Genomic DNA, 14,233 nt, shown 5'->3' with positions numbered 1-14,233 from the left:
ATGCTAAGGGTTCCAAGTTAACTTGACTGCATGATGATGATCTGCTAAAACATACCAGCTGAACAGAACCCCAATGTTGTACTGAAGTTTGTTTGAATTTAAGATAATAGAAGGCAAAGAATAGGTGTTAAATTTTCCCCATCCTTCTTCCTCCATTTCTCCCCTCAATTTGATCTTACTTCCTTCCCATCCCTAAATCAAAATGAATCAGAGCAAAACACACACACACATAAACAAAAACACAAATATGAAAGGTTGCTTTCTCTTCAACCCAATATCTCTTGGGGCACCCTTTCATATGGGTGCAAATGTAACAAATTCTGAAGTAGGACTTCTACTCCCCCAAACCAACAAAGAAGGCCCAAGCAGGAAACAAAGAGATGATAAAGGCCTCACACTGTAAGTGAGCCATGAACAGTTAGGGAGCAGACATTTCCTTGGGGCTTACAAAAAGGAGACTAATCTGACTCTGCCATCTGAGCCATCCCTGGACAGACCCTACCTCAGGCTATATGAGCAACAAGAAGAGGACATTCAAAGGAATTCTCAGAAATGGGAGTGAGTCATCAGCCTGGTAAATGGGACATGGCCTTTTCCTCTCCTTCTCTTAGAGGGAAGTCTGAAGATACTTCTTTCCACTTAAAGAAAAAGGGCTTCAAAAGTACCAGGCATAGGGTTGCCAGCAAGAATAGGAGACTGGCTTCTTTTCCCCAGGTTGGATGTCTGCACATGCAGCATATTTGCTGGACTGCCCATGCCTATCTGAACAGGAGAAAGGATAATTAGAAAAAGAGAACTGAGCAGGGAAAGGGGTGGTGAGTGGAACATCTTTGGTGTGCAAAGATTGGTAACTTTCTTCTGATCAAGTGGATTCTGGGGAAGGTAGCTTGCCTTGGGCCAGTATTCTGGTACTCCACCCAAAATGGGCCCTAAGGTGGTATTAAGGGCACTGCAAACCCAAAGGGGGAGGGGACTCCGCCCTGAAAAACAGTGGGAAGGTCTCTTACAAGGCTCCAATGATCTTATATAGAAATCTTTGGAGAGAGAATCAACAGTTGACCAGTATTATCCAGAAAAGCAGCCACACCTAGCAGAGGATACAAGCACACAGTTCAGTAAAGCCTTCAGTGAGCCTTCTCACCTCACCTCTTCTTCCTGTCCCAGCACCAAGAAAATATAAGTAAAAAGGATGGATGGAAAAGCAAAGGAGCAGGCTAAACCCCTGTCACTCCAAGTGCCTTAGGCCAGAGGCTCGAGAAGGAGAAAGGAGCATTACATGAGAAGGAGACTGAAGTTTTAAAGTGGATGAGTTCATAGGGGCACCTGGGTGGCTCAGTGGGTTAAGCATCCTCCTTCGGCTCAGGTCATGATCTCAGGATCCTGGGATCGAGTCCCACATCGGGCTCTCCGCCCAGTGGGGAGTCTGCTTCACCCTCTCACTCTCCCTCTCTCTCTCAAATGAATAAATAAATAAAATCTTTAAAAAAAAATAAAGTGGATGAGTTGGAACTGGCCTTTTTTAATATCTTAAATCAACTGGCAATCTATGGTGCCCAAGATGGTGTTGTTAAAGGAAAGGAGGAAAAGATCCATCGGAATATGGATTAAGATAGTAATTAGAAGAAAATAAAGTCTGTTCTGAGTCAGATTTCTGTCTAGAAGGTTCAAGTCTCTCAAAGATCCCTAAAAAGGTACCTCTTCCACTTGCAAAGACCTACGGCCAATTTACACACCACACCAGCTCCAGATACCCACGAGATCTCAGGGAATAATTTGTGGTAAAAAGTGCTAGGGGAAGACAAGGAAACTCTTCAATATTGGGAAAATCCAAGATCCTTGAAAAGGAGGAAGAAAAACCATAGCATTTACAGTAGTCCCCCCTTATCTGTAGGGGATACATTCCAAGACCACCAGTGGATGCCTGAAACCACAGATAGTTCCAAACGCTATGTATCCCGTGTTTTCTCCTATGTATATATACCTATGATAAAGTTTAATTTATAAATTAGGCACAATAAGAGATTAACAATAATAACTAATAATAAAATAAAACAATCATAATAATACACTGCAATAAAAGTTATGCGAATGTGGTCCCTCTCTCTCAAAATATCTTATTGTACTGTACTCACCCTTTTCTCCTTCTTGTGATGCTATGAGATGGTAACATGCCTAGGTGATGAGATGAAGTGAGGGGAATGGCATAGGCCTTGTGAAGGAGCATTAGGCTACTACTGGCCTTTTGAGGATACATCAGAAGGAGGATCATCTGCTTCCAGAGCTCTTTTCTTCGGTGGTGGAAAACTGGAGTCCACATGAAACCAGACATTTCAGTGGCCATGTAGATGTAAGCAGTAAGGAGCAGGAGCATGAAGCCAATACGTGCACAGAGACAGAGAAGACGTGAGAGACTGTGAGTCCTGACAGGACGGGGGCCCGGAGGCAGTCATCCCCCAGGCCCGTGGTCTTCCTGTCCACCTTGTGCTTGACAGAGAACTCACAAATCCTTTGTTCTAAGTTTGTTTGCCCTGGGTTTCTGTCCCTGAAAACCAAGCAATTTAAGAGGAGTAAAGCTACACACAAAAATGCTATACCACTGCGATGGTTTATATTCCAGCCCAAAGGAATGAGAGACAAAAACGGGAAGACTGGCGGTCTAGAAGAAATAGGTAAGACACAGGGGCAAGAGGAGATGTGACGGATGTAGAGGAGACCAAACTGGAAGTGGCTGGTCAGGTGACAAAAGAGCAGAGATATGAAAACCTATTGTTGGAGGAACTGTTCTAAGATGAAATAGGCTCTGGAAAGTTTCACCCTACATCAAAGAGCAGACGGTAGGAAAAGTCCCCGAGCTCTATCAGTCCTGGGGAAAGAAAGGATCAGAGAGGAGCCCTGAACTCCTCAAAAGGATCTACACACCACAGTTAAAAGGATGAGCTAGCAAACTGTGGGAAGAGCCAAGATGTCCATCGACAGATGAATGGATAAAGAAGATGTGGTATAGATATACAACAGAATATTATGCAGCCATCAAAAGGAATGAAATCTTGCCATTTGCAATAACGTGGATGGAACTGGAGGGTGTTATGCTGAGCGAAATAAGTCAATCAGAGAAAGACATGTATCATATGACCTCACTGATATGAGGAATTCTTAATCTCAGGAAACAACCTGAGGGTTGCTGGAGTGGTGGGGGGTGGGAGGGATGGGGTGGCTGGGTGATAGACATTGGGGGGGTATGTGCTATGGTGAGTGCTGTGAATTGTGCAAGACTGTTGAATCACAGATCTGTACCTCTGAAGCAAATAATACATTATATGTTAAAAAAAAAAAAAAAAGAAGAAGATAGTAGGAAGGAAAAAATGAAGGGGGGGGATATCGGAGGGGGAGACGAACCATGAGAGACTATGGACCCTGAGAAACAAACTGAGGGTTCTAGAGGGGAAGGGGTGGGAGGATGGGTTAGCCCGGTGATGGGTATTAAAGAGGGCACGTTCTGCATGGAGCACTGGGTGCTATACGCAAACAATGAATCATGGAACACTACATCAAAAACTAATGATGTAATGTACGGTGATTAACATAACATAATAAAAATAAAAAGCAACAGAGCTACAAAAAAAAAAAGGATGAGCTAGTAGAGTTGCTTTTAATCACCATTTTAGCAATGGAACTCTTTCTTCTAATGAAATATTACTTTGAGCTCAAACAGAGAGATAAGCAATGGATTACTTGAGCAATTTAAACCTTCACTGCTTGGCACCCAAACACTTCACTATCTGAGGAACCCCTGAAGTTCCTCCAGGAAACAACTGGATTTTGTGGAGAAGGTGAAAACCAGGAACATGCTTCCATATGCGTGTCTACTCCATGCACCCGGTACCATGCTTCAAGACCGCCCGATGCCCTTCAGCAACTAAAATAGTGCCCGTGACACCATACTTATAAAAAACATGGAATTTAAATAAAGATACTTGGTACATTTAGAAGGAAAACAAACCATATCTAAACTCGCCTATTTAGTTTTTTCCTTATTTGTTCCTACCAAATTCTTACGTTCATAACAATCGCACTAGTGTTTTCCTCAACCATGCTCCCACATACCAGCTTTGCTCAGAAACTTATGTATATTTAATGCCAGTATCTTATAATTTCTTGAAAAGGACAAAGACAGAAGTCCATTCAAGGCCATAAGACTGCTTTTTCTCCTAAGAAACTGTCAGCCAAATTTCTCAGGGAGGAACTGGAAATGAAGTGAGAGACATTGATAAATTTCCCTGCTGAACAATCAATAAAAGCCCCACCATCCTGTTAGACTCCCACTGTGGAAGCAAGGGCCGTAATTACATTGTCAAAAATTCAAGTTGCCCAAGCTGACAGCGACCCCCTTGAAAAGTGACAAGTGATTGGCACTCAGTTTGGGGTAGTGAACCTGGATTGGCAGACAGAGTGGGGAAAAAAAAAGGCACGAGTGAAATTTCCTTATTGACCACAACCAGCCAGACCCCAGACAGCCACTCTGGAGGCATCCCGAGACCCTAGAGTCACATTTAGAATCCCAGTGAGCAGCTGACAAGATCTCCTAAGCAATCTGAACCCCATCAGAGATTCCGAAGGGAATAGCCCTGCCCCAATCCACTCCCAAACCCCGAGAAAGAGAATGACGGTGTCGCCTGTGTGTGCGGGTATGTGTGTGTGTGCGTGTGTGTGTGCATGTGTGTGTGTGTGTGTGTACAAGCGTGTGAGAGTTTTCCTACATTAAAAGAAAAACATGAAATGTGCTTTCAACTCCATCGTTCCTTATGACAGCTTGAACAGCAAAGCCTGTTTGCTTAGCGATATGAATCCATGAGAGAAATCAGCTGGAGCAGAAGGGTTCCAGGGGGTAGCAATGAAGAAGGAGACGGGGCAGGGAGGGTGGGAAGGCCATAGTCCTGACATGCAGACCATTTGTGTGATTCTCCGTGACCCGAGCTGGAGCTAAATTAGTACCTGTCAGTCAACCCTCTCACTGTTGGACGTGAGGGATAAAATGCCTCCAAAAAGACTCATTGCTGGGCAGTGCTCTGCTTCTGGCTATTCTGGGGCCCATGTAAATGGTTTCCAGAAGACTCTCTTGTAACACACCCAGGAACGGTGGTTTTCCACTGCTGGGAAGCAGCTGCACAGAGATTAAAATCAAAAGGTGTTCACTGAGCGGTGGGAACAGAAGATACCTGGGAATGTTGCTAAAACCTCTCTCTTGCTCTGATCAGAAGAGGTAGACAAGGAAATTAGTAAGGAGAAAAATCTCTAGGCAGGGCTGGCCTCATGCCAAATTTTGAGAGAGAAGCCCCTCTCACTCTCTCCTCGCTAAAAGAAAATATGAGATAATTGGCATTGGGTCGTCACTGCTTTAGGGGGGTGGGGAGAATATAATAAAATAGCCATAACTAACTCTGCTTGAGTGTTACTTTGGAGTAGTTCACAAGCAGCAAATCTACAAGGTGGGGACCATGTTTTCCTGGTTTTATGGAGCTTCATTTGCCCAAGGTCATGAGTGATTAGTGCCAGAAGTGGACAGAGTTCTGATTCCAAAACTATTAACCACTAAAAACAGCATTTCTCCAAGTGTAATCGGTGAGCCACAGGAATCAGATCACCTGTTGAAATGCACATTTCTAGGCCCACTCGGGCCCACCAAGTCAGACTGTGGGGGTGAGGCCTAGAAACCTGGATTTTAAAAAAATCCCCTGGAGACGAGTCTTCTATGCACTAGGTGGTGAATCTCACTACATCATGCCAGGAAGCTGAGTGAACACCGGGTCATTAGGGATTTAGGGTGCGAAGCAGTGAATCAAGTTGCTCACTGTTTTGCATACTTGACAGCAAAAGAAAATTAGTTTTTCCCTAAAGCCCCAGTGTCACCAGACCCATGTCTGTCCCTGGGAAAAGGCCAGGGAAATTACGTAATGATTTTAGCCATGCTATACAGCGCTGCCAGAGCGGAATCTGAGACCTCAGGTGTGCAGGAGACAGGAGAGGGGACTGATGAGCTGCAGGCTGGGCAGGGTGGGGGGGATTCTCTGACAGACACTAAGGGAAGGGAACTCTCACTCGGTGACTGTGCTCTTTTCCACACAGTGTTTCCTTCAAATGAATGAGAGGCAGCGGCATCATTTCAGAGAGGACAATAGCTTGCTTTTACAAGTGTTCACTGTGTAAGCTCTGTGGTTCTCCAGAGAGCCTAGTTACTCCCATACTGGCAGCGCTCTGGGCAAATGGGTAAACCAGTTGCTGAGGACAACCTAACGCTGGGAATGCAGGAAAGGAGAGGGGAAGGGGGTGGAGGGAACAGGAGAAAGAGAAGGAATGGAGGGAGGGAGAGGAGGTGTCTGCACTCTCAATATCCAGTAACGTCACAGGACTAAAGCTGCAACATTGATTTGTAACTTTCAGAATTCTCAAACCATCTGAGAAGCCTCTACTTTGCTTTGGTTGGCCCGTATTGATTGATTATAAGCAATTGCATTAAGGATTTTCTTAACTCGGTAACTGTTTAAACACAAAGGCTTAGGAACATAGGGTACCTTGAAAATGCAGGCACATAAAGGTTTATTTATGAGCTGTTTTGCTGATCCTTCATAATAGAACGTGAGCATGAGAAGGTTTGGAATGAAAGAAGCAGGCTAAAATGAATTAGGAGTCTTCACCCTTCTTTGTGTGTATTTCCATTTCTAGCAAGAGTTGAGCATCTGCATTGTATAGGACAGTGGCTCTCAAACCAGAGGACCGCTGTTAAGCTTCAGGGCTCTTCAAACGGTCCGGAGCAAATATTGATCAGTGAGTGCCCTCTTGCTGTTCTGCAGCTGTGCTTCTTCAGTGGTAAACAACAGCACGTTGGGTTGGTAGCCTAACTGGGCTGCAAGGCTGCCGCAAGCACTTGGAGACCCCGGTGATGTGCCTCATGTGGATGCTGGACCACAACATCAGTGTAAGTTCTTACTGATGAAGCTAGGAGAAAAGAGTCCTCCATAAAGAAGAACTTAAGAATCAGTACTGTAGGCATTTTAAATTTCTGTCCGGATAGTTATGGGGTTTTTTAAGCCTTACAAAATATATCCCCAGTGTGTAGCAGTCTGGCTGGTCCAAAGTCAACACTTACTAAACGCTTGATGAAAAGATTTCACTTCCTCTCGTAGGAAAGCCAAAAGAGGCAAAAGACTGCATTTTAGTGAACTGTGATTGAGGCCCACAGATTATACTAGTCCCCCCTTATCTGTGGTTTGGGTTTCTGTGGTTTCAGTTACCCGTGGTCAACTGCAGTCTGAAAACAGACGATCCTCCTTCTGACCTGGTCAGAAGGTCACCAGGAGCCTAGCACTACGCCACAATGCCTACCTCATTCCCCTCACTTCATCCCCTTGTGGAGGCATTTTCTCACCTCACCTGATGGCAAGAAGGGTGAGTACAGAACAGTTAGATATTTTGAGAGACCACATTCACATAACTTTCACTTCCATATATTGTTATAATTATTTTATTTTTGGTTATTGTTGTTAATCTCTTATTATGCCTAATTTACAAAATAAACTTTATCATAGGTATGTATAGATAAGAGAAAACAGAGTGTATATATGTGTGTGTGTGTGTATGTATATATAAATATAAATATATATTTACATATTTATATATATTTACATATAAATATATATTTATATATATAAATATATATATAAATATATATAAATATATATATATATATATATATATGGGGTTTGGTACTATCCATGGTTCCAGGCATCCACTGGGGGTTTTGGAACACACCCCCAACAGATAAGGGAGGGCTACTGTGTAATAGACAGAGCCTTGACAGAGCAAAATAGAAGACCCCTCAGCATAGCTACTTGCCCACGTCTAGAGTAATTAATCTATGATAGGTAACGGGGTTTTACATTGTCATGCCAATATAGAAATGCCAACATCAACGACATCAAGTTTTGTGGAGATTGGGCCACTATCTGGAGCCTACATTTTGATTTCCCTTTTTTCTCATGCTGTGTAACCAAAAGTATGTAAGTATCCACTGAAAGATACATAAAGCTCATCATTTTATACTTACACATTTTCCAGTTGATACCAAGGATTCTCCTGGTACACTTAGTAATTTCCTGAATCTCAAGGAAAATAAAAATGTCCATTTTGCAAAGTGAGACTAAGTGATCAGAAGACAAAACTGCAGCAGAAACACATGTAGCCTAATTCCTGTTTTGGGGGGTGGTTTTCCCCCAGAAATCCATAAGCACCCAACCCCTCTGTAACAGGATTCTAAGTAGAACTCTAACTGAACGCTGCTCCCAGGAGGGGAAGACAGCCATGACAACAACAAAATAAAGTTGTCTCTATTTGATTTGTGATGCCATCAATGTAAATGGCCCATCAGTCAGTCTGCACTACACTATACTGCAGTTATAAACACCAATCTCAGTGGTTTAGGTTGACAAAATCATTGCCCATTCCCATTCAGGACAGCAGGAGGTGGGCTGCAACTCTGCCCCAACTGTCCTCATTCAGGTTCCCAAGCTGAAGGAGCCGCCCCTACGTGGGACAGGCTATTCACCAGCAGAAGGAAAAGGACAAATGGCCAAAGCAGTGTGACAGCTCTCAAAACTTCTACTTGGCCATTCAGTCTATCATTTCCACTCACATTCCTTGACCAAAGCAAGTCCACGGTTGAGCTTCATGTCCCAGTGGGACAGGGAAGTATGGTCCACCCAGTGGGAGGCACTGAAAGTCACCTGGCAGTTGGTGGAGGCATATAATCCTCTTACAGGAAGGAGAGTACATACTCGGGAACCAAATATACTCTGTCTGCCACAGGACTCAAAACAACCAATATTTCTTATTTAAGGAAATAGTGCCCATGCTGTCATTAACTTTGTTGTCTCAGCAACAAATAGCCAAAGATTTTTAAGAGGTTTTACCATTTGCCCATCACTAGCAGATTGTCTGGACACCGTTGTACCTCATCTCTTCTGGTCAACTGTCTCACTCACCATGCAGGGAAAGAGTTCCATTCCTCACAGCCAGGAACTTGACACCATATGGAAAGAAGAGAGTAGAGTGGGAACTCCCATAGAGTTTGATCTCAGCTTTGCCTTGGAAGGGCTTGTCCTTGGATCCAATCCGGAGCTCTCCACCATCAGTAATGAGGATGGAGTGTGCCCTAAGCTCAATGGGTCCTGGATCCATGAAAATCAGCTTGCCTCCTAATGACCAGAAAGAAGATTGTCAGTCCTTCGGAGGATAAGGTTCACCTCCTATTGGTAGTGCCAACATCTGATGAAATCCTCTGCATTTATATACTTTTGCTGCAATTTAGACTTATTTTATCTTGTCCTCTCTTTTAGAAGCACAAGAGAATATGGATTGGACCCCCAAGGGTAGAAGCCCTATACTAAGCCAGTGTAGGCTAGCTATCACTATTCACTGCAACTTTATGTTATTTTTAATGGTAATATCCCAAATGCCCAGCAATTTAGGGCTGGCTAAGTAAGGGAAGAGAAGATCACCATTTTAGTCACCTAGCAGCAGACAAAAGAAGCATATAAAATTAAGTTTAGAATTACTAAGAAACAAGTGAACGAGGAATAGAAGAAAATATGTCAAAATTACAAGAATTATGGTAAAAGGAAATGTAATTAGGACTACCATCATGGCATTTGCAGCACTTTAGCTGGCCAACATCCATTTTGCTTTACTTTTGATAAGAGACCCAAATTTCCTTAAGAAATTGCTCTGTGCCACTGAACAGGGTGGAATGGGACTATCAATCACCGTATCCCATCCTACCATAGCCTAAGTCATGTACCCAGGTTTCAGATGGAAATCTGGAACAAGAGGGAATAGAAGACTGGAAATGTTTCGAGTTTAGTAATTCCAGTGGTGGCATCTAAAGGAGCCTGAAAAGAGCTGCGTTTCTGAGGCCCCCTGCCCTCACCTGCAAAGTTCCTTCAGAATACCCTGATCACTATCACTTCTACACCTGATTTTCCAGACTCTCCCCTCAATTCTGTAAGCAACCCAACATATTCTCAATAAACTTCCTTCTATAAAAGAAGGTCGGTTTCTGCTATTTATAATCAAATAATCTTAAACTGATACAGATATGTTTCCTCTATTATCCAAATTTTCTATAACATAGGAATATTATTTTATAATAAAATTATATTGTGAGAATAAATACTTAAGATATTAAAACATACATTCACCTCTATAACACTTCTCTTTAAAAGGATTTAGAATATTTGCATTCCGTGCAGAATTTTCCCTGTAATGACAACATAATTAAAGCAGCCCATGAAACAACCACTTTAACCTGCATGAGTTACTAAATCTATCTCCCTCCTGTATGTCGTTTGCAAAAGTACAGGACGAGACTCTTCTATCCTGTAACAAAGTGGTTAGAGTTGTGACTTCATACTAGAAAAGCCAGGGGTCCTCTTTTCCACATTCTACAACAACGTCCCATCCCATTCAGAATAAAAGTCAAATTCCTGGTACTGGGCTCCAAAAGGCCCTTCATGATTCACCACCCACCTCCAACCCCCCTGCAGCGTCATCTTGTGAGCCTCACGCCTTCCCTCACCTGCCCTGCACATGCGGGCCCGCTTGTCAGTTCTCCAGCAGGCCTCAGTTGCTCCCTTACCTCAGTGTTCTTCTGTCAGGCATCCCTGTGACTCACTTCCTGTTGTTTCCAGTCAAATGTTGACTTCTCGTGGAGGCCCTCCCTTTCTAGTCTATATAAAATAGCATGCTCTAGCCCCTTACCCAAAGACATTTTTCTTTATAACACTTACTATCAGGCATATTATATATTTACGTGTTTATTGTCTGCCCACCTCTCACTAGAGGCCATGCTTTGTGAGAGCTCTTCTCTGTTTTGTTCACTTCTGTATTGCCAGTGTCTAGAACAGTGACTGATAGGTGGTTGGCACTCAATATAGAATTGTGGAGCAAATCAATATATGGTTATATCATTTTAGAGAATCTGATTTAAGTATCTGAATTTCCTTTATGGACACACACACACACACACACACACACACACTCTCATTTTCTCGGAGAGGATGTTGTTATTACATGTAATCTATAAATCCATACATTGTCTCAATGAGCCAAAGGTAGGCAAAGGATGCGAAGAGGCAACATGCCAGAAAAGAAATGGCTCAAAAAGCAGATTCTTCTGTCGTAAGGAGGGTCTCAGTGAGTGAGTGGCAGTGAAAGCCAAGACTCTTCAGTTGCTAAATTTTGTCCTAAGTCCAATGCGCCAGGTTATTGAGCCGGATTGCTATTCTCCAGAAATCACAACTGGAACGACTCAAACATGCACTGGACGAATGAGAGGGACAGAAGAAAAAGGATAACATGCATTTTGTCATTTTTGTTTACCTCTATCTTAGCACAGAGATAGTGATCAATATACATTTGGCCCCATAGTCAAATGTGGAGGCCACCTCACCCCTAACCTTCAGCTCCAACATTGCACTTCGACTCTCCTCAGCCTTCTTCATCGAGCCTTCGAGTCTCGCATCCTAAAGCCCAAGCCACACACCGTCAGCGACAGTCCTAGGATGCTGACGTGGACTCGACCCCTGAAAGTGTTCTCTCCTTGCAGCCACAATTTAGAACATGCCCCACGTGGGTATCCAGTTTCTCCCTCGGGAGGATGTGCACGGTAAAGGTCCTTCCCTCAAAGAACTACGATGAGATTTCTTGAAGTGATGCTTGTAGATCGCTGGTTTCGGGTCTGACACCTGTTAGACACTTAATGTAATGGTGGCAGTGGCTACTGTCAGACTCATCTGCTCGCCCCCCACTGTTGCCAGTACTACTCATTTACACAGTTCCTCCAACACTCAAGCATTACCGGACCACCTCCTTGCAACGTTTCACCACCGGCAGGCCCACCTTTCCTTCTGACACCTGGCACAGCAATCGCGCACTCGGGTGAACTATCTGAGAAGCGAGCAACTCTCCTTTGACCTATAGGCTTGATGCTGGAGCAGCAACACTTCCAGACTTCCAAAGGACCTACTGGCGATTTGGACTTTAATTTTCCCTTCCACTGTCATTCCAATGGCAAGAATAATCATTAGAAATGCAATAATAATCCTTAATTCTGCTGTGAACGAGAGGAAAGAAATGTGACCTGTTTCCTAAAACTTTTCATTCCAAGCCACATGTCATTAATGTCCCAACTAATTCTCTTCAACTGGTGGGCCGTGGATTTGCATGGCATGGCATGCCTCCTCCATTACAAACAGGCAGGGAATCTGAACTGACTTTGATGAGCAAGCGGTGGAAACCGGCAGCAGAGTGTCTACTGGCCTCTGAAGGACCCTCAATAAGTCCCATAAAATTGCTGGGTCTCCCCATTACCCAGTTTCCAAATCTGTCCTACTCTGTGCCTGGGGATGGTCTGTTTTTTCATTATTCACATGCAAAACAGAACCATGCATTCACTGAGATTCCTTCCAACTCTAGAACATTGGACATCTACATCTTCAAGAGTGCACTCGGGTGTGCCAATACTGGTGGGAACATGGAGCTTGTGTTTTCCTGACACCACCCATCCTGCAGGGGTCTTTGAATTTCACTTGAGAAAAGTATCCCATACACAATTAGAAATCCAAATAATACTACACGGAAAACGAGGGTGCTAACACTTACTGAGCACCTACCCTATGTCAAAATCTTTAGACATGTTGTCTGAAATGACCATCAAAACAAGCCTACAAGGTCGATATCACACCCATATTTTGCAGACCAGAGAGCAGGCTGGGAGAGGGGGTCTGTCTCAGCCTAAAATAAGCCAAGCCAGCATTCGAGCCCAGGACCACCTGCCAGAAGAGCTCATATTCTCTCCGCTTCTGCAAACCCTCCCAGGGTGCTTTTTTATTAATTAGAATTATCATAGTTACATTTAAGGAAAAACACGTATTAGCTTAAGTTAAGTTTGCCTGTGGCTTGTTTATATACGATTTATTTTCACTTTGTTAATGTAGATACACCTCGCCTCATTCCAAACAGGATTTGAGGCAGATTACAAGGATTAGCGGGTGAATTTATAAACCTGGGCTTTGTTCCTTGTCGCATCAAGCCAACTATTCAACACACTAAAACAAATTGGTAGAAATCTAAAAATGTCATTTACTGATGGGAGCTAATAATGACGCTAATGAAGGGAGAAATCTCAGCCCAAAGAAAATGAATGATTTGTGTTGGCAAGAGTACTAAAAACAGGACTAATTAATTAATATGATAACCATTATTCCCGGCTAAAAAGCCTCCCCTCCTTCCTTATCAGCGGCAAGGATAAGGAAATCTAGGTAAATTAAGAAGAGAGTTTGATGAGGAATCCAGCTCTTTTTAATTGAAATAATTAAAAGCGATAACCAAAATGAAAGCTTCTTAGTGTGAAGGAATGGAAGGTTTATACTCAAGCTAGCCCTGCGCCGAGGCCCTGAGTGTTGTATCCTCACACTTTATTAGCTTAAAACAAATATCCAGTGGGCCAGTGTGGAGCGTAGTGGCTTCGTATGGGAGGGCAGAGGGAGGACTTCATTCCTCCACTTTATAGAGCTTGACCACATTTCTGAACACTGAAATAAAGCGCAGGGCTGAAAGTGGCCTGTGGCCATGACCCTTCAATGGCTTGTTATGATTGTTCATGAAAGCCAGGTCTGCCCCCCAAGTGACCTTGGGTAATTTCATAAAAATCAATCAACCATCATGATTGTTACTTCCCCTCTAAAATAAATAAATGAACACAACTTTTTTACATGCAATCACTTCTTTCCATTAAACATCCCTTTTATTTCTTTTAAAGGGAAGTCAAAGAGACTTTTAGCAGCTAGCTAATGTTTGCAAAGTACATCAAAACCCGTTTTTGGCTAACCCTACAATTAGCCATCCTCTGTAACAACCGCAAAACAATTTGTTGTACGTGTTTTGAAAAAAAAAAAAAAAAACACTGTTCTAGCTATTTTCCCCCTCACTGTGAAAATTTGGAGTATAAATATTTTACTGCACGACAGACTCTCAAAGAGCCGGCTATACCTTCCATCCTCAATTCTTTCCCTCCCTTTCCTTGAGCCCGCCCCAGCAGGACCTTTGCCTGGCAAGTGTATCAGAACTGGACCTGTTATGGCCACAATGGCAACCACATTGCTGAATCCAAGGCCCGATGCTC

At 43.3% G+C, this 14,233-nt stretch overlaps 1 protein-coding gene across 1 annotated transcript in view; it reads right to left on the bottom strand.

Moving 5' to 3' along the window:
• Positions 1 to 14,233, bottom strand: part of PKHD1 (PKHD1 ciliary IPT domain containing fibrocystin/polyductin) — a 451,815-nt gene that overhangs the window by 289,493 nt on the left and 148,089 nt on the right. Inside the window, exon 36 of the mRNA XM_021691934.1 lies at positions 9,036 to 9,248. Within this exon, the coding sequence (XP_021547609.1) occupies positions 9,036 to 9,248 (213 nt within the window). The remainder of the gene's footprint in view (positions 1 to 9,035; positions 9,249 to 14,233) is intronic.

The sequence above is a fragment of the Neomonachus schauinslandi genome, chromosome 8 (assembly GCF_002201575.2).
Source record: "Neomonachus schauinslandi chromosome 8, ASM220157v2, whole genome shotgun sequence".
NCBI classification, from domain to species: domain Eukaryota; kingdom Metazoa; phylum Chordata; class Mammalia; order Carnivora; family Phocidae; genus Neomonachus; species Neomonachus schauinslandi.
This window is presented reverse-complemented; position numbering and strand designations above follow the sequence as displayed.